General features: G+C 43.4%; 1 protein-coding gene across 3 annotated transcripts; it reads right to left on the minus strand.

Annotated features, from left to right (window-relative positions):
- Positions 1–80: 80 nt before the first annotated feature.
- mtus2b (microtubule associated tumor suppressor candidate 2b) lies at positions 81–21,124 on the minus strand. 3 transcript variants are annotated; one of them, XM_084020225.1, is made up of 15 exons: positions 21,051–21,124; positions 15,146–17,164; positions 14,881–15,064; positions 14,052–14,267; positions 11,058–11,204; positions 9,500–9,598; positions 8,640–8,836; positions 4,533–4,599; positions 3,973–4,187; positions 3,381–3,486; positions 3,216–3,289; positions 3,027–3,125; positions 2,813–2,932; positions 2,544–2,644; positions 81–2,387 (listed from the first exon to the last, which is right to left on the minus strand). In XM_084020225.1, the coding sequence occupies exons 2-15, from the start codon at positions 16,940–16,942 to the stop codon at positions 2,180–2,182; spliced, it is 3,630 nt and encodes a 1,209-aa protein (XP_083876351.1). In that variant the 5' UTR covers positions 16,943–17,164; positions 21,051–21,124; the 3' UTR covers positions 81–2,179. The 3 variants fall into 3 exon arrangements, with proteins under 3 accessions (XP_083876351.1, XP_083876349.1, XP_083876350.1); XM_084020223.1 differs by having other exon boundaries at positions 14,881–15,067; XM_084020224.1 differs by having other exon boundaries at positions 2,544–2,641; positions 14,881–15,067; positions 21,051–21,123.
- Positions 21,125–21,202: the final 78 nt, after the last annotated feature.

Raw genomic sequence — 21,202 nt, forward strand, 5'->3', positions numbered from 1 at the left:
TGCACTGCTGTTAACTGCCCTCTATAAGATAAAAAAACAGAATCATTTATATATTTACATAAAAAAAGCTCACTTTTGTACACTTATTTCTTATTGTGATTTAATACTTAAATACAAAGTGGAACATACAGTTTAGACATTCGTGTCTCATCACTGACCACAATATTCTAAACAGCTAAGCTACAGTTCTGTAGGACAAATAAATTAATCAATGAAATGCACTAGACAAGTAAAACAAGTAACAATGCATGACAACTTTATAAAGACATGCGTTCATATAAACGTATCCAGGGAATTATTCTGAAATACAATCTTTACAACAGAAGTTCTGTAAACAATCAAACAGAAGTAGCGACATCCATGTGAACCACCGACCTTCTCCGACATTGGATTTAAACTGTAAACGAAAGCTCTTATTCTGGTGTCAAATAAACATTCAGTAAATGAGTACATGGTCATGTCCACAGGACACAGAGGCAGTCGGTGCAACCGGAGTAGAAATATCATTTCCAACCACCGAGACAAACAGAATCAACATGCTGTCCTTACAGTTAATGAACTCACCTACAACCCAAGTCCTCGTTTGAGTAGATTTCCACGTGTGTCCGGTGGAGCTGATTATTATATCATATTATTATAATGAAGTAACATTTCTTCAATGTAATTGTATATATTAGCTGATTGCCCAATGCTCTTTAAAATGTTTACATATTCTGTATATCCAAATAATTTTTATGCAAAGGAAACCGACAGTTGAGTGGTAATGTAAACATGAGGAAAAAGCTTCAATGAAAATACAGTGGAAAACAGAAATGACAGTCGCTTCCCTTCGATGACTCATAATTCTCCTTGAGACCTGAGATTATTCTCTACAATGAGAAATGAGGTAACAGCTTGCAGATGTTGAGGATTTTTCCTTATTTAACATATTTTGTATACATCCTCTCAACAGGATTTTTTTCCAAATTCAATTGGAGGTACAAATTCATTTTTGGAAGTCGTTTCCTGATTTTCTGCAGTGAATTTAAAAAAACACCAGCAAACAATTTGAGTCAGCTGCAAGAACATTGATAATGAACACACAATGGATTTACAATATGTTCAGATCAATACAGTCTGACTGTGATGTCGGCACCATTTCCAGTTGATTCTGCGTCGCTTCACCCCAAACATGACACCTACACTACACGATCATCGCTGTGTTTAATGAGATCCTCTTTGGTGGTTTCCACAGATCCTGCATTTTTATGGGAAATAAAGATCTATTTTGAACCCGACAATGTGAGATTAGTCTGCAAATAAATACATTATCTAATAATTCATTCCTTGGTCTTGGTCTCATAACTTGTGTTGCCCCTTCACCCTTCTGCTGTCACATTGTAGGTATCCTAGAATAAAATGAATTACTGGAAGACAGAACATGCTTTAAAGAGAGCAATACATGTACAGTTTTTACAAAATTAGCAATACTATAGTTATAATGCGTTGGCACTTTGATGGATTTATGAATTGTTATGTTGTAATCATACATTTCAGGTCAACACTGATATCTATTTGTTCCAGTAGAACGTTGACTGGATGACTGAGGTTTCATGGCTAGTCAGTCTTACACCCCTGATATATGAAATACTTCAGGATGAAAAGGTTAACGCACCGCAGAGAAGAGAGCAACTTGCTGTAGGTAGGTTTGTGAGTTCACTCAGACTGTTGCCTGTGCCTTGATCGTGTTGCTGGTGGGAGAGAAAGGACGGCAAAGGCGCTTCTTGTGTTCGTAGTTGCACTTTTGATGTTTGCTTTGTCTCGTACATCCATCGTCCTGAGCGCTGGCTGAGTAGGTGGGGATGTTGTTGAAATGGAAATGAGGCACCCTGACTCTGATCCTGCTCTCTGAAGTCCACAAGGACCAGGTCTTCCATCCACCGCAGCAACACAGCACGTCTGACATTCAGGTGGAATAGAGAAAGCAACAATAACAGGTCGGATCATGAATACAATGCTTTAGGTCAGAGAATAAAATTCTTGGGGGTTGACTTTAGAATCGCACCGTATGGGTGAGCCGTGTCTGTCCATGTATGTGGTTTAAAATCCTAGGAATATTCGGCAAAGAGTTTTTTAAAAAATCAGGGCTTTGATGTCAGATAAAAGAAAGCGTTTGATACAAGAGCTTCCATTGAGAGCGTCATTGATGGTAGGAGTGTGGTCGGGCTGGAGAGCCCGGTCCGGAGATGGGTCGATGAATGGGGGAGGCGCTGGGGGACATTCGGGGGCTCAGCTCGCCCGTCTGAAGACGCCACAGTAGTTCCTCGTTGTTGCGACTCAGCCGCTTCTTCTCGTTGCTCTCCTTCTCCACGTTGACTTGCAGGTTGGCGTTATCTTCAGAGAGTTGCCTGAGAAGGAAACGGGACAAGAAAAAGTCAAAACGTAAATCAGATTGGATATAACACTGGTTCCTATTGCGATTTAGATAACATTCTGATTAATTGAGCAGCCCAAGTTTGAACTAGCTTTTAAATGCGTCTAGTCTGCATTTAAAGGTGTCTGACCTGGACAAAGCAAGGTTCTTGTCTATTCTTTCCTTCAGGTCCTCGTTCTGCTGCTGCAACACTTGGACTCTCTCCTCCAGGTACACATTCTTTTCAGCCTGCTCAAAAACACAGGAGAACATGTGCACAACATTAAATTCTTCAAATGATGTTTGACATTATGTTTAACAGGCAAAATGATAATTGATGTGGGTTTACCAAACAGTGTTTACACTAGATGTAACGTCTTATTGGAGTAAATTAACCAAAAGCAGAAATTTGAAACCTACTATTTTCTCCAGTTCTGAGATCTTCAGCTCCTGTTGATGAATTTGTTGATTCTTCATCTCCAGAACTTCTTTCAGACTCTTCAGGTCCTCGTCAATGTGTTTATATGGTGCCAAAGCATCCTGGCAACAGCAGATAACATGAGTGCAAACCACGACCATTCTTTAAAACCAATAAACAGACCAAGCGTCCGGTAGGGGGACATGCAGCAGTTACCACGATCTGCTCATCTGTGCTCTTGCGCAGAGCTTCTTCGAAGCGCTTGGCTCGATCTCTGAGGCTCCGGTTCTGAAAGGTCAGCGTGTCCACCTGATCCTGGTCACCAGACACACATGAACGTGTTCATCTCCGTCACTGTGCACGACATGTATCACTCCATGAATGTGTTCAAGGAGAACTGTTTACCTGCAGCGTCAGTCTGATCTTTCCAAACTCTTCTTCCAGAGACTTGGTCTGCTGTTCATGGGCCATCTTCAGATCTGACACAAGAAACAGCATATCATTACATGATGAGTCATCAGCAGAGTGAGTGTGTAGAGAAGATGGACAGGTTGGAAGCGTGCTGCTTACTCTTCACGGTCCTGGCATGCTCCTCCTGCAGAGTGGCCAGTGTGTCATTGTGAGCTGTCTCCATCTCCATCAAGGAAACCTCATGGTTCTCGCTCATCTCCTCAATCTGGAGTCGGTGAATGATTAGGATGAGAAGTTAGGTCAACCGACGCTTTCAGTGACATCGCATACTCACTTCCTATATCCAATAATTATATTGCGGTTGTAAATCCAAGCTTATATCTAGGGAACGGAGGATTGGATTGGGTGGAATCTGACCTAATTCGACCCTTCTGAACACACCACTCTTTAGCCCGTGTCTCTACGACTTACCGTTCCGGAGATACAGCCAAATATAATAAAAGGAAGTAACCCTAACCCCAACCCTAACCCTAACTTTCACATTTTTACTTATATCTCGGGAACGGAGGGTCGTAGAGGGTCCTGTAGGAAACCAGGAAAACACGGATTGCTATTGCTGTGGGTATTCTCTTATTGATAAAGTGGAACGGATTTGATCGTGAAGCAATGAAAAGAGCGCTGGACAAATTAGACCCGTCATGCACTTATATTTTAATGGCAAACACACACACACACACACACACACACACACCTGATCTTGCATTGTGACCCGGAGCTCCTTCAGCTCGGCTCGATGTTGGGCCTTCAGGCTCTTGGCCTCGACGGCGTGCTGCGTCTTCAGCCGCTCCTCCAGCACTCCCAGCTCCTTCTGCTGCTGAGCACGCAATCCCTGCAGCTCAGCCTCGAAACGACGCTCCAGGTCCTCCTTCTGCTGCTGCAGTTGCTCCCAGTGTGCAACACTGAAAGCTGGAACACAATGTGGAGATACACCAAAGTTAATTATCATTTCACTTTTTATTATTCTACTTTCTTGTTATGTTAAATAACCAAAGGGCCATATTTATAAACAGCGTTGAACTGTAAAAAGTGCAACAGCTTATAATTTTTTTTCCTAAAGCAGTCAGAGTTTGTTCTAAAGTTTGACATGAAGCAGCACTTTACAGTTTCTGGTATATGTTGTTCCATCGGACTAAATCCAGACTTCCAGAGTGGATTCCTCCCGGCCTCGTGGAGGAATACTGTATAATGCATGATCTGCAGTAAGCAGTGGGTCCTGGTAATGCTGGGTTTATCACACTGTGTTGCACTTACCCACTTCATCCCTGATTCTGGTGAGCTCCAGGGACAGTTCCCTCTCCTTCACGATGGCACTCTCACTCTGAAATGCAAACACATACAGCAGTGAACCTCTGAAGCGTATAGGTGGATGTGAAACACCTACAGTATCACTGGAAACCTGAAAGATCAATATTACATACAATATTAATACAAAATATATATATATAACCCAAACTCTTTAATGTTAACCCAACATTTTAGCAGCTACATGTGTATTAGAGCATCAAAAGAAAAAAACCCTACTATACTGTTTGTTTTATTTGCAGTTTCTTTGACCAACATGTTTTCCATCACACGTGGTTTAATGACCTTGTATGTAATTCACATTGTCTGTCCTCCAGGAGGCGCTGAGATTATCTGGGTCCATGATTCCTTGATAACACAACACACAGCGCTAACAGCTACAGTCTATTGCACTGATAATATTAGAGGATAAGCAACTGTTTGCCGCCTGATGCTTGCAGATCAAAATGGTCAAGAAACACACGAGGAATGGTAACAACTGTCTCATTTCTGATGCACATGACTTTCACCACAATTTAACGTCAGCGTATCATCCATTACATCAAGAGAGATGACAGTAAAGGGACCTGTTTAATTACAGCGCTTCAAGAGTCCATTTGTAAAACATTTTAGAATGGAAACAGTCCTCATATGACTCTGTCCAGTACCCACTGGGGACTCGTCACATGTGACACATCTTACTCACAGAGGAAGACACATCTGACAGTTAAATGACTATTGATCACAACTCTAGACGTGCAGTACGACAGCTCAACGCACACGGTTGCTTGGAGACAAATCAGAGATCACAATGCAGCGTTTATGAGAAGCAAAGAGGAGAGGGAAGCAGTGGGTTAAATATGTATGAGATAGTATACAGCACGTCTCCACAATGATGATGTCATCCTCTAAGAGGTTTGACTTGGAACATACAGTCATCAGGGAGAAACGGCTGTGACCTTATGAGGGATGAAGGATGGGCAGCTCCACCTTTGCTTCCCATCATTTCCTCATCTTAACCCACCCAGCTTGGTTCTCCAGGGAGTTACGTGACATGAATTCTAATTTTACCGTCTGATATTCAGCCCTTGATCCAGTTTTAGCAACATGAGAAAACTATGAAAAATGCTCATTACAACGGATTTGTCAACAAGTACACAAGCCAATGTTATTATAAAACAGAGAAAATAATCAAATCCTCACATTAGAGAAGCTGGATGTTGTAATGTAATGTGATGTACATCACAAATGATTAATGGATTATCTAAAAACAATGTTTATCTCTTTCTGGCAGCCATTCAGCACTGTTTTTTTACCGACTGGAGGAGATGAAACAGGCTAGTAAGGGTGCTCATTCTCAACGGGATACTGTAATCAGTTAATTCACCTCTCAAAAGTCTAAACCAATCTAATAATTTCAGTCAAAGCATAAAAACCTCCCAAGCTCCTTTTTCTGTTTGGACGATCTGTCCTGAGCTGATTCAGACTCCATCACACAGGAAGCTGCAACTATGACGTGAATTTGCAGATGAGAAATTCAGCGACACGAGGTAAACAAGAGACTAAACCCATCCTAAGTTCTCCTGTACAGAATTACACCAGCATACACACAATAAGGACAGAATACACTGTAAAATAGAAAGAGAAGAGTCCGAATGCAGCGGAGCAGCAATAGCATGTTATATAATGTCCCTGAACACTGAGAGAAAAGAAAAGGGACCTGATCCGCCTGCTTTGACTCAGCATAATCATGCAGAGCTTTACACTCCCTCCACCAGTGTCGTCTCTAGGAAACGGGTGAATGTAATGCTCATATAGACAGACCGCCCTCCCCCCGTCCAATAAACACACATGCGCACAACCACACATATAGAAAGAAATCCTGCTGAAACAAGCTTACTGCCTGCAGAAGATACCGCCTTTACCGTTGGGTCCAGAAAGCACAGCGGGAGGAAATAAAGCCCACAGCAGCGATGGCCCATACCAGGCTAGCACACAGCAGCATCCCTGAGCTGAACGGGGAGGCGGCAGTGGCAGATGCCAGAGCCAGAAAGATACAGAAAGAGAGATGGAGAGGGAGGGCGCCAAGCAGAGGGGAGGAGAGATGGGGAGAGACGGGGAGACTCACCTCGTTTCCTGGTTTGCGACTGACGTTTATCCCTGCAGGAACAAAGACCGCCAGACCGGCACAGCCCAGCCCAGCCCAGCTCTGCCTGCCCTCCCTCAAACCCCCACCAACACGCCCCGCATCACATTCACACACATGGCAGCGAGCAACACACACACTCACACACACACAAGTGGGCTTTTGCATCTTTGAAAAAAAAACAAGAGTGGAGCAGATGATGGGGGAGGGAGATGATCAATAAAAGGCTAATTATCTGCTGTTACTCAGCTGAGAGAAAACATCCACATGCAGGCATTTCAAGGCCGAAATGGGGAATAATTTCTTCTCTAAACAATTAAGTCCAAATTGCAGCTTTGGAAATTAAGTTTCTTGCAAAAAAACAAATCTTACTGCCTAATATAGCTCAATGAATGGTTGGTTTTCAGTATGAAGCACTTCTTCTGCACGTCTTTTTATATTCAGGAAAAAGAAAAAGATCAGACATATTAAACCTTCTAAAACACCATCAGCATATGTTGTCACTGTTTGTACACACATTAATATCCAGAAGAGAGACATGTACAGTGTAACCAGGACCAGAGCAGTGGTGATCTGAGTCTATAGCCTCAGCTATCACAACAGAAATACAATCATCGCAAACATGACATGCTATATTCCACCATAGATGGAATGAAACAACTTGATCCCTCACACTGCCATTTCAGCATAATTATTGATTGCAAACTTAAAAATAACAAACAAAAACAAGGTAATCGTTTAAGGAACCTTTTAGTCGGATCCCTTCGCAGCTATACATCACTATTTCAGTCTTCCACACGTCAGACTTTAGTGCAGGTTGCCTGTGAGTCAATCAGTCTCACTAAAAGCACAGCGAGGCAGGCCGCTCTAATCTCATTTATCAACTCCCACTGTAGAGCAGAGCCGTGGGTGGGGCTGGGAAATGGATGAAATGGAAGGAGAGGACCAGGAAAGGGCAAGAAACGAGCACTTAATCCAGCCCTGAGAGGCAGAGCACACTCAGTCACAGTGTGCAAGCAGACTGGCTGGACCTTCACAAGCTGCAGCATGATGCTGACCGGGATTATCTCACAGGTCAATACTCATGAGACACATCAGCTACTTGAAATAAATACCAAATGTGTTCAGATCCCAGTGAGTCAACCATCCAGTAGTTGTGAGACAGACCCATTAATGCCCATTTATATACTGGAATGCATGAAAAGCCATATTCCATGCACACATTTGCAGGAAAACCCTTTGGAATTCCTCAGCATTTCACCAACACTTCCCTCACACCTTTTACCGACACATCCTGCTGCTTCAGAGTGACTCCCGACAAATTCACAAAGCCACAACCATCAGGTGTAAACGCTTTGTGAACAAAGTAACGCCGACAACAAAAGCCAGATGCTGCAAGTGTCCTTGTGCTAGGGAGACGCATCACACTTTGTAAACGCATTGTGGAGCTCTCAGCAGCTTTTCCTTTGTAGTTTTTAACAGCAGGTCAGTGTGTTTTAGGCTGCAAAGCACATGAATAGCAAGATGAACCACGATTGAAGCTTTTGATTCAGACAAAAGATGCAAAAGGCCTTTCCTATATCCTATATTTTGCATGCCTTTAAAAATATCTTTATATTATTATAAATGATATGCAATACTTTGTAAACCTTCTCAAGCATTCTATGTTATTTTTATATTATTATTATACTGTGAACTACTTATCTTACTGATCTTGGTTTGAGATGGTCCATCCATCCATCATGGTGAATGTCAAATTCATCAAGTTACTGATACACAATATTCATCCCTGCTGAACATCCAACTTTTTATATTGTCATAAAAGATCAAATCAATGTCACCCATGAGCTAATTTATTCCACATTAAAGCCATGGCATCCGTCTGGGATTCATACATTCTTGGCTTCCATAAAACGAGCTCTGCTGCCTACCTTCTGACAGAAGTGTTGGGTCGTGATGCTGAAGACGTCCAGGCACAGGGAGGCCTTCTTTAACTGAGCCTGAAGGCTCTGCAGCTGCAGGTCCTGCTGCTCGCAGCGTTCCCGCAGCTGCTGGATCAGAACCCGGTCCAACTCCTGGGCCCTTTCAGTCCGGAGAGTACAATGAACTGCTGCCGTCCGCCCACGAACTACAGCAACAGAGAGCAGGGAGGAACCAAATATAGCTTATCCTCTGATATTTGCACCAGTATATATCATAAGCATACTCATTAGCTAATAGCAATACTAAATAGCTGAATTACACTGCAGATATTATCCACCAATGGTTTACTTTCTCACACATAAACAAGTGCTGATTGGTTGGGACAACAGTGGTTTATATCCTTCCACAAATGGTCTTACTGTTACTCAAGTCTGCTCAGCGCTCAGACCAATCAGCTGCACTTTCCCCTCTCATCCCTAAAGACTCACAGTGGGAATATACCAGTGCATCATGTCAGCAGAGCAGGATCTGCTGTTATTCTGTCGGCTCCGTGACAAAAGGACAAAATGCTGACTTGTAGTTACAATGTGACCCAGCAGGATTGCTCTCTGAAGGAGCTTTCCCAGCGTTACTGCTCCTGTAGCTTGTTGCTATGACAACAGCAGGCGACATCAGAGAGAGCGAGAGAGACTTTTAAAGGTACAGCAGATGCTGATGTTGTTGCACTATGGACTGTTGTCTTCTTGCTTTGTACAATTTTGGAACAAACAAAACAAAACAAAACACACACACGCGCACACACACACACACACACACACACACACACACACACACACACACACACACACACACACACACACAGACTCACCAGGGGACTGTGGCTTGGGTGAAACCACAGCAAATCTTTTAGGAGAGGACTTTGGTGTCACGGTGGCCTCAATGTCCTTCTGGATCTCTCTCCTAGAGGCTGTGTAGTAAAGGAAAATGTTCAGAATGTTTAATACTGCACATATTTTTGTTTTGTTTTCTCTGAAAAATATTGTTTTCATAAATATATTGGATATGGACATAATAATGGTTTACAGGTGCAATCTATGAGATTGGGAGAATTTATATTATTATTATTATTGCTATTTTTGTTATTTTATTTAGGTAACGGATCCATGAGTGTCTACATGTTTCCAGTAAATCCACACATGTAAGGGGCTTGTGAGATTATAACTGAGATATGAAGAGAGAAGAACATGAATTAATACAATACAAAATCACTTTTTTCTAATCTTTTTCTACATATGTAATGGAATAATCTGAGAAGGGAAAATCAATCTTTGGTATAAAAGTTCACAACCAAATAAGGTTCATTATTGGTGTAAAACCAAAATCGAGGAAGCGTTTAGTGATGCACGGTGTAGTACAGTCAGTGACCACTAGCTGGCGCTGCTGCTCCACTTCCTCACACAGGTTATTTTGCAGCAAATAGAGATACAGAAGTATAGTCTGTGACCACTGGAGGGTGTCGATACTTCACATTCAACACAAGATGCATCAACTAACAACCGACTACATCAGAGTAGGCGTTCTGTCACTGCTCTGATGCAATGCTACGCAACAGCTAATACTTTACTACAGGACTCAGTTTATGGTTCATTTTGTTTTCAGTCTGTATTCAAACAGAAAAATGCCCTGACCAACGCCTTGTGGTTGAAATGTTGGAACCTTAGTCATTTCTAAATGGAGCCAAACGTATTTACTATTGGTCAGAATCTCACAATGTTATATTTAAATTGAATTACATGCACATAAGCCATGTGGCCTTTTTTACATTTTCTTTAATACAATTTACATTTACACCCCACTGAGACCAAGTCATTTTAACATACTGAAATGAATGCCAGCCCGAGGGTCTCGTGTGTAAATGAATTGCCTGAAGCAGGTTAAAAACCAGAAATCCCCCCATCTCTGCCCGGCCAGCAGCGCTGGGGTCAGTCTCATTTGTAACTGGAAGGCTTCATACAGAATGCAGGTCCAGTAACACACAGTGAACCAGCATGTATAAAGTACCCTGCAGGCTAAATGTCGGCTCCATTATGCAACTCAGTAACCTTAAAGGTATACTATGAAGTCACATTGCCGGTGGTTGCGGTGGTCGAGCATCCTGCTGTGGCTTGTTTGAGATGCTTGTCGAGGGGCGTGGCAAAGCGGCGCTGTTTGACCTGGGAATGTTAATGGCTACACACCTGGCATGTTTATTGGCTGGAGGTCACCTGCCTCTACTAGCACACGTTCTCATATCTAATCTCAGGGGTCATGTGATCACACAGTGATCTTGACCTCTGGGGGTTTCTGAGAACGGCAGCACAATGATGTTGAGCTCCACATGCACATAATGACTGAGCAGCAGATGCTTGTTTCCACGGGCTACGTACCAAGTGGGGAGCAGCGCTGCGGTGGCAGACTGCGGCGTTGCAGGCTGGGGGCGTTGGGAGGCTGGGGGCGGCTCTGAGTGTGGGAGGCTTCACTAGGGGGCGCTGTGGCGTTATGGGGAGATGTGTCATCGCTGCCACTGGTGGGATCTGTAAGAGAACAGTGAAAGGTTACTAATTACAGGGATCTGTAAACCCTGTGACAAAGAACAAGCCTGAGTAGGGATGGATGAATGGAAACAACACTGGCATTTTCCTTTGATTCACTCCATATTTCCACCTATTTTTGTTAGTTTTGTGAGAATAAGGTGGTAGAAATGTTGACGACCATATTGGTCAATGCTGCACTGCAAACTCCAAAGACATTTGATCCTTCTAAATGATTCCTCACAAATATATACGCAACTTAGCTTGGTATATTATCCTCTCTTAATATTGCATTTTTCACACGGAGTCTTGTTTCTCATGATCAAAGCTCTAATTTGCTTTAATCAGTTGCAATGCCCTGTGGGATGGGGGAATCGTAGCTTTAATTAGTCAATGCATTACCATTGTTCAAAACGTGAGCATGTATAGTACCATCGGATGGGGGCATAAATATAAAGCTTGGTTTTTGTCCCCGTTAGTGACATTTCTGTCTGTCTGTCGGTCGTATGTTGCATTTATTTTGTATTTTCTCTATCAAGTATCAGCAGATTACTAACAGGGTATTTTTCTGCAGAAGTTCACGATACGACTAGCAATGCTGCAAACATCTTAATTATTCATAACATCTGTTATTTCGCCTCCAGCTTCCTGTGGATATGAACGGTTTTGATTAATAGACAAACTGAGGCTGTAGCGAAGAGTAGTCTAACATTAAATCATCACCAAGAACAAACATCACCACCATACGAACAGGGAGGCCCTCACAGTTAAAGCACATGGTCAGACAATTCAGCATTTATGTTTACTTCCACTGTAAGTGAAACCAGATAGCTCCTCAATCAATAACACTGCTGACACGTGCTGCACCTATAGGTGCCTCAGCACTCTCAAAGAGCAAAGGAGGACAGGTTTGTGCCCTTGAATGAAAAATAGAATTATTCCGACTGAGAATAAATAAGTGATGGTTCAAGCAGCCTGAAATCACACATGATACAGTAAGCTAAAAATGTAATATAAAACCAATTAAACGCCTGCAACAGATCCACCTGGGAGAGTCAGCAGATGTTTACTGAAATGAGCCCAGAACAGATTGGCTGAAGGAGACGGTTGGAGGCTGACTCACGCTGCATGTAAACACAAATCCCTCCTCCGCTGGAAGCATCCTCAGATCAGTGTTACACCAGCAAGAAGCAAGAAGGACTTCAAGGAATTCCTTCAGAGCATTTTGTGTTGTATTTGCAATCACGCTTAATTACATCTACTGAATGTACAATTATTATATCTTCTATTTCTACTCAAATAATTCCTCTTTATTTAAATCAGGAGCTTGTGTGATGCAAATATTGGAAATACAAAAAGGCAGGCTGATGCCATGGGAACATCTTTTAATTATTTTTCATATCTGAAATGACAGAAATAAACATGTGATGCCAGCTATGACAACAAATAACTGTTTAAGACGTTTGTATAGCTGAAAAGCCAGACTGAAAGTGAAATTGTCAGCATCAGATCTCCACCTGAGAACACCGATGAAATAAACAAAACAGCCCTTTCAGTCACCAGGGGATCATATAGACTCCTGCAGGACATGACAGGGTTGAGGGTATGATCCACAAAAAGAGGCTTAATATTCATAACATCCCACAGAGATTTGTGCTGTGAAGTCTCACTTGGAACTGGTACCCAAATCACAAAGTTGGATTCAAAAGTATACAAGGACGTAGTCGCTCCCAGTCACGTTTTACTGAAGTGCATCCCCGATGAATGTGGCTGCAGTCGAAGCATATGTTGGCGTTCTATTAAAGCAACGCCGTCAGAGCCAACAGCCTGAAGGGAAACACTGCCATGCAAGCTGCCAGTCATGTGCCGTCTCCCAAGTGTCTTACTATTTGGTCGACACCCATCTATTCACTAAAGCAGCTGAAAGGAGCACGGCAAGTGTACGTTTCCACGTGAAACAACAGCGAAGCTCACAAAGATGGTGATTTAAAACACTTTCATAACTGCAGATTATCATCTTCATCTGTGGTCGTTTTCTGAAAAATCAGCATTAAAAACAATACAAAGTAACAAAGTCACATGTACATGGGAGACTCTTTGGATAGAAAGACCTTTATCTTACTTGGATGAGGTGAAAGATGGAGGAGGCAGGAAAGAGGTGGGTCGGAGGTGTCCGAGTAAAAACGGCTTCACAGATTATCCTGTCGCAACACACAACCTGACTGTCTCTCTTTTCAACACAAACTGCACCCGGCACCGCTTTTTATTTCAGATAATAAATAGGTAAGGAGCTTCTTCTGCTAACATGTGAACATTTATTCAGTAAGTTTATATTTTTCTGTTCAAATCTACTATAGTGCTTGATTCCATACAGCTGTTTGAAGTGTCGCTTTGTGACTCAGGATCATGTGATGAAGGACAAAACGCAGGAGGGAGAAAGAGATTTTTTTTTTTCCATAGTGTGTATTTTTCCGACAGTGGTTGCTTTGAGTCAGCACTGTGAGCAAACACACATGCACCACCTGTATTCAGTAGTTGCTAAATAAACTGACAACTTCTCAGATTCGTATGTCTCTGTTACACTCAGAAATAATCGGTTTACCAGCATTGATTCCTCTAAATGAAGGAACACCAGGATCGGATGCAGATCCAATGCTGTAGAATGCAGGCTGAGAGGAGGCAGCAGAGGGCGGACACTGACTCAGAGATGTGGAAGCAGCTCTCAGCACCTACTTGTGATAAAGTCTGACTACTGGTGACGTCACACGTTGCTACACGTACAATGAGACACAGCACTGATGTGTGAAATATGTTTTGTCTGGGTCTAAAGAGGTAGAGAGATGGACTCACGCTGAGAGGGTCTGCAGGGATCACTGTGACTGCTGTCGTTAGACTGGTTGCTGGACACCGAGGAGATGCTGGAGGTCCGGACGAAGCCAAAGGTGGCCAGACGGGCAGCTGGCAGGGCGGAGAAGCCTGGTGGACGGAGACCGGACTGGCCTGATTTAACGAGAACACTCTTGGGGGCCGTTTCTGGACCTCTTTCTCCCGACCTCTTTTGCTCCGCTGGAGATGGGGAAATTAGCATTGTTACAGTAGCTGTGGGTGAATCTAAATGAAATATGATTAATTACTCTGATATAAATAAAAGATTTATTGGGAGGGAATTTGCAGGAAATACATTACTAATTACACCCTTAATACTCTGGCCTGCTCTGATGAGTAAAACAAGCATTCATGTCACGTGCACGTTATTTAGCTGACTCGATTATGATTTATAATGTGAGCAGGTAGAAAAATGCAGTGCAAGGGAGGTGAGGATGTGTGAGTCACATTGCTATCAATTACTTTGCACTTCAAAGAGTTAAGTTGCCAGAGCCTCATCCATAAATCATGACAGGGAAGAGATGAGGTAAATCATCCAGTGAGCTGAGGAAGATGACTTCTCTGCAGCTCCACACGTACACGATGGGATGCAGAGAACATGATGCAGGATGGAGTATGGAGATGAAAAATGCATATTCCCACATTTGTTTAAAATAAGCATGTGAGTATGCAGCATGTTCGTCTTATTTAATGTTCTAAGTCCTAAATAAAACAAACAAACATGCCTACATAGTATGTGCTGAAACCACATGTACATTTTGACTTTGAACCGCATCAGCAGATCACTTCTCACCTGCAGGGTCCTGGTAGCCTCGGGTAGATGCTGCGACTGTCTGAGCAGACTGGCTCGGGGCTGACCTTTGACCTGTCTGCTGAACTCGTGTCTTGGGTGCAGGCTGCCTGCCGACTGCCCCTAACCCCAGCTGAGGCTTCAGAGCTCTGGGCGAGCGGTAGGCACCGCCTCCTTCTTGGGAAACCTGCTGGGGAGGAACATTCTGTTCATCGCTGCCATAACCTCATCATGTTCATCATATGTATATATATTTCTCATCTCTCACCTCTTTGAGATATTTCTCAGACACATCCTCATGAAAACTGCCCGACTTCCCGCTCAGCCTTTGAGGGATGGTGCTGCTTGGGGGCTTCACCCCGGTTGAGCTCATGCCTGGAGGATAGTACCCCACCTTCTGCATTTCCTGTCGGTATTTGTCAAACAGCAGGTTGGAGGAACCCAGCACCGGTGTGGATTTAGGTTGAGGACCAACGTTTGGATCTTTATGAGCTGGTGGGCTGGAGTAGGAAGAAAGTCTTAGTGGGAGTGTAGAGGTTTCGAGTGGGGCATCCATCACTTGTGGTTTTGCTTGAGGATTCTTTCGAACATAGGTGATGATCTTTGGTCGGACATTTTTCGGCTTCTGGGGAGGGGAAGCCCTCCTGGGTTCAGGCTCTTTCTGCTGAGATGTGACAGGTTTGGGGATGCTACTGCTTAAATGTGTCTTACCTGGTGGTCTGACTGCTTGACTTAAACCTCTCTGTTGGGAGTCGCTATGCTCCAAGCTCAGTGCCCTGATGCTCTGGACCTTGGCCGGAGAACCAGGCGGTCGTCTTTTGGGGGAACAGGAAGTTGTTTTAGGGGAAGCAGGAGAAGCTGGTCGACTGGGGCTTCCCCATGGCTTCCTCCTCTCCAGACTTGAAGAGCTGGATGTGACGGTGTTCTCAAAAGAGCCCTGCTTCTTTAAGGAGTTATCAAAGGAAAGCTGCTTCTTTAAAGTATTCTCAAACGATGGCTGCTTTTTAAAACTCTTGTCAAAAGAGTTTTGTTTTTTAAACGAGTTATCAAATGATCCTTGTTTCTTTGTGGCTTTGGATTCAATTGATGACCGAGACCCCTTTGAGCCCATTTTGGATGGGCTGTAGTTCACATCAGGGGCCTCATCAGCTTGTGTGCTTTTATCCATTGTAGTGCTTTCTTCGTGTGATGTTTTGGCAGCCGGTAAACCCTTGTGCTCTGTACTAATCCTTCCATCACATTCTCCCTCTGAAACGGTATTCCCTGCTTTCTTTCTCTGGTTTTTGTTCTTCGTGTGCTCGTCAGTGACATCCTCACGTGGAACAACGCCGTTCCTCACTTGTGCCTCTGATACCACATCCTCCGAGTGAACCGTCGAATTCAAATTCATGTCCACACCTTTCCTGTCTATTGTGCTTTTTCCAGAGGAGAAGGAAGGATGATTCACTTTGCCTCTCTCAGTGATGTTGTTGCCATTCTGGGAAACCAGAGTCAAGTCCTCCGAGATGGTTGAGTACGGACCGGAGGCAAAGTTCCAGGAGTCTGTTGTCTGGGACCTGCCAGCGGTGTCCATAGCTGTGTCCATGCTTGAAATGGTGGACAGGCAGGTTACAAAGACATCGGTTTCTGAGCTTAACAGAGACGCCTCTCTGTTCTCAGATTCCTGCTCTCTGGCATCATGCAGCATAGTGCTCTTATTACTGGTTACCTGTCCGACTGTAGCTTCGCTGCATGACGAAAGTGGTTCTTGCGGCTCTGTCCGTTGTGCCAGCCCAACAAAGTCCTCCCCATCCTCAACCAGGTACGCCTCCAGCTCCTGACACTCCAGCATCTCAAACTCCGCCAGGTCGGGGTCGTCACACTGGGAGTCTGTCCCCCAGATGATGACTTTGTCCTGCTGCTCCGTTTCAGTCATGAGCCCCGACAGAGTGCCGGTATCAGCCATCCTCCCGCCGTCCTCTGTCTGGATATCATTGGCGTTGGCATCGCCGTCAGCGAGCACGCCACCCTGCTGGTTGTTGTTTCTTAGCTCCCCCTCACAAAAGGGTTCTCCTCGCTCACTCATCTTGGAAACAGCTCGGAGTTCACAGCGCCCACGGGAGCACTTTCAAAGTCAATCATCCATGGCATCAATTACAAAAAGGTCTGCCTACCCATCAAAGAGTCCGTGGCACAGCAGGAGCCGAGAATTGGCTTTCACATTTCTTTCCAGTAAGCCAGTAATCAGAATGTCTCATATTATGTCTAATTTGAAAGATGAATCTTCATGACATCTGCGTTTCTTATCCTGGATCAAAAAAAGATAATAAATAAGAATATCAACAAATGAGTGATGAAATGCCAATAAAGTCTTTAACAGGTGTAAGCTCTTAGAAACGTCAGATTCAGAGCCCTGAATACACTATTGTCAGGGGGCCATCTTTTTTTTTACAGCACCCCCAGTAAAATACACTCCATTCCAACAATCTTTAATAGGCACACTTCTGTTGACTTAAAAAGGATCTTCCATTAGGAAATGAACATTTCCACCTTTGATATTGGGATGGAAATGCCATAGATCACTGGGAACAAACACATGCAGTTTCAGTAAGTATGATTGTGTAACCTTAAACGAGGACAAACTTAACCTGTTTGTCAATACGCTGTTATTTGCCAGAACTATTTTCTTGATTTACCTCTAGCTGACTGATCACACCAGAAGGTCATAAAGGTCGGCTTTTAAGAACAACATCACAGCATTAACCTCTCAGGCCACGAACATTATGAAATTCCCATTATAACTTTTGCATTGATTCTAACTGGAAGTTACAGCTAATACCCTCTCAGCTACACTGAACTCTACTGCACAGCTTCTATAGGGGGAAAGGAAAGCACTTGAATGATCTGTCTTTTAAAAGAGTTGATTTATAGCCAACAAAATTAATTTCTCCCTTGCCAGCCAATATGCATGGATGATATTGTCATTTGTATGTGTGAGTCTGTGACTAACAGACTAGATGTTTTATACGTCTGCTTTCAGTGTAGCTTCTCATATTGCCCCCACATCTGTTATGATTTACTGCTCCCTTTGCTGCAGAAAAACTGAAAATGCATGAAATATTACCAATCCCAGAACATGCATACAACAACAAGTCATCGTTTGACATGAAAAAGAAGCATCTTCTTGTTATTGTTGCAGAGGAGCTGTGTGGTTGTGGCACAATGACAGCACGCTGTGCTGTGAGGAGGCAGTTAAGTCTGTTTGCTCCCGTATTATCTATGAATGGGCCCACATTTATAGTGTTTACATGTAAGAAGACATGTGACAGGCCGTCTCTGCCCTAACCGAGTAATCCCTGCAGACCAGAAGTCAGCAGCAGGTGTGTTTGTTCTGATATTTAGGGTCTCTGGTGAGGACTACTGGAAAGAGGGAGGGGAGGTTCAATGTGTGCCCTTTATGTCTTCAGCCAAAAGCACATAATAATGTCTGTGTGACCTATTTCCTGCGTGGCTCTCTGTACAGACTGCTTTAGCACCTGCATATTAGGTTCCCACATCTATGCCATCAGTCCTCTCTGGTTGTCAAGTTCACCTAGCAACCATCAATTAACCGTGTTTGTGCCTCTCTACTGATTTCAGGTCAAGATAAAAAATATATTTCATCGTGTACTAGTCATCAGGACTGAAAATGAAATACCTGATCACCATACGAAAGCAGAGCTGAAGTGAATTCTGTTTGTCCTTTTTAGACTCATCAGCTGATTAGCATGAAACCTGACTGACTGCTGCTGCTCCTCTTCGCCTTCAAGCTCCATTCATGTCCTAAAACATTCACTTACACAACAGCAGACAAGCAGATTGTTCAACCGTCTTATGAAAATACAACTTTTGTGAGACTCCAGTGTTTTCTGCATGTTTGGAACAAGGAGGGGAATACTATTGGTATGTCTATGTTATGTTTCTTATATAGTTCTGGAAGTGCACTTAAAAAGAAAATGCAAAGAGGGCCCAAAGGCAGCAGTGTGCTGTTTGGAGTATACAGGCTAACACACTAAATGCTGTCTCAGCACCTGCACTGCAGAACAGAGACCAGTGAACAGAGCCTCTCCCCTGCCACCCTACAGCTCTGTACCATACGGTTAATATATACAACCACATGAAGCCACAAACTCCCTCTGGGTAACCAAACAACCAATAAAGCTCTGGTTAAGATTCTTATATAGAATGTTGCCTGACAAGAGATGACAAACTGGATAAATTAAGTCTTGATGATCTATTTTTTTCTTTAATTGAATTCCAACTCTAAATCAATGCAATGCAGAAAAGTGTACACATTCAGCAGTACTGCATATTATTATATTATATTATATTATACTCATCAAAAAGGGTGACATGATGGTATGGCTCACTAGCGTGGAACTAATCTATGAGCCAAATGACAGAAAACACAAATATTTAGTAATGCCAACACGTATTGAACTTATAACCCTACTTTTTACAGTTATGTTCACATTGTTCACACTGAAGATTTCATCATTTAAAACCACTTCACCGTCTCTCAAGCTAGGTGAAACACAGGCATCACAGAGATACCTTTTCACATATTCTTCTCTTCCTTTACACTGTAAAGAACCTATGGAATTTACCCAATAAAGCTAAGGTAACAATGAGTAAAAAGTACCTAAATTCAACAGCTACCAAACACTAAAAGAAATTACGTTAAGTCTACCTAATTGAATAATATTAACTCTTGATTGTTAGGCAAATGTTAATCTACTTAATAATTATTTATAATAATTAATCAATATGACTAATTAACCATTACTTATTCGGGGAAGGTAAGATTTACCTCTTATATACTCATTTTCAGACACAGCAGATACTGCCCTCCACACGATGTGCATGCAGGCTGCCAGTGTTGCACTCATTCCTGCACTTCCATCCCTTTTTACGCCCCCCGTTTGATTTCCTCTCACACTTGCAGCAGCTTGTAATAGGTTGAGGAAATGTATGCTCGTAAACCAACACGCTTCCCTGAGCATGTTCCCCCATCCCCCCATCGTTCATCAACACACCCCACCGCCACCTGCCACGGCGTGATGGCGAGACCTTCATCATGGGGGCCTCTGAGGGAATCTGTGCATCCTTGTGCGCTCAAACCACTTGTTTTTCTCTGTGAACCAGAAGCTCCTCTCGTTCCAGTGGTCATATATCTGAAGCAGAGCACAATACGAGGCCTTCGTTTTGCCCACCGAGCATCGCTTGATGTTTAAACTGGAGTCCTCATCAAATATTGACACCAGTCTCCCTCCCATTTAATGCTTCAGTGGCCTGGACTTCTTTGTGTCACCAACGGAAGCGAATAAGATCTTCTGTTGCCGAGACCAAAGCACATTGAAACGGTAGGTGTGACCCTCTCAGGCCCACAGGTGAAGGTCCACCACGTGCAGACGCAACATGCATGCAGGTTAAATGCAAATGTGAATTATTTCTGAATATATGTGCACATGTAACATCAACATATTAAATCAGTATAATCACAGATAGCTGGTGGAGGCCTCGGTGCTCCTCAGTGCTTCACCATCTTACATAATGGAACAAAAATCAGGCCTTTTGGAGAACTGCGGTCACTCAAACGCCATGCAGACATCTGTCACTTGACTTGTTTGACCACTGACGTTCATTCATTCTTTCCCATGCTGCCTTTTCCTCATTTTACAGCTTCTAAATATAAAGCAGCAACACACACATGACCTCCAAACAGGAAGGAAGGAGGAGGCTTTGCTGCTTTTAGGACGGATGCTCAAAAGCAAATGTAACGGAAACGTGAGATGGAGATGACAGAGAAATAAATCCATGATGGTCTGTCCCCACCACACACACACACACACACACACACACACACACACACACACACACACACACACACACACACACACTGAGGTGAGTCCACCTATTGCAGGTTACCTTTCTCAGCGTGACTGTATGACAGCTGTTACAATGTACCACTGGAAATAATTGGGAAATGACTTGGAAAATAAGCAGCGACGGGATCAACGGGATCAACCGCAGTCTCTCCAGCAGATGCGGCTGTGTCAATACATCCAATAATCACTGATCCGCTGATCGGATTGAGATTGAGAGACAGAAAACAGCCGCCGCGCTCCGGTGTGAGATGGAATTTTTTTTTTTACCGTTTAGATTCAGCTAATCCGCCGGAGACAGTGAAGACGGGGAGAAGCAGGAGGGACACGTCCAGGTTTAGTCCTAATGAAGAGGACAGCGTCTGCAGCATCGCTGAAAAACAGGAGGAGAGAGGAGAGGAGACTCAACGCCCATGGCAACG

The sequence above is a fragment of the Eutrigla gurnardus genome (genome assembly GCF_963514095.1).
Source record: "Eutrigla gurnardus genome assembly, chromosome: 10".
NCBI classification, from domain to species: domain Eukaryota; kingdom Metazoa; phylum Chordata; class Actinopteri; order Perciformes; family Triglidae; genus Eutrigla; species Eutrigla gurnardus.

Coding starts and splice junctions, on each gene's coding strand:
- mtus2b (XM_084020223.1), bottom strand. CDS start 16,942: ATGAGTGAGCGAGGAGAACCCTTTTGTGAGGGGGAGCTAAGAAACAAC. Junction 11,205..14,051: donor TCCCTGCAGACCCTCTCAGC/GTGAGTCCATCT, acceptor GTTCTCTTACAG/ATCCCACCAGTGGCAGCGAT. Junction 9,599..11,057: donor GCAGCGCTGCTCCCCACTTG/GTACGTAGCCCG, acceptor TTTACTACACAG/CCTCTAGGAGAGAGATCCAG.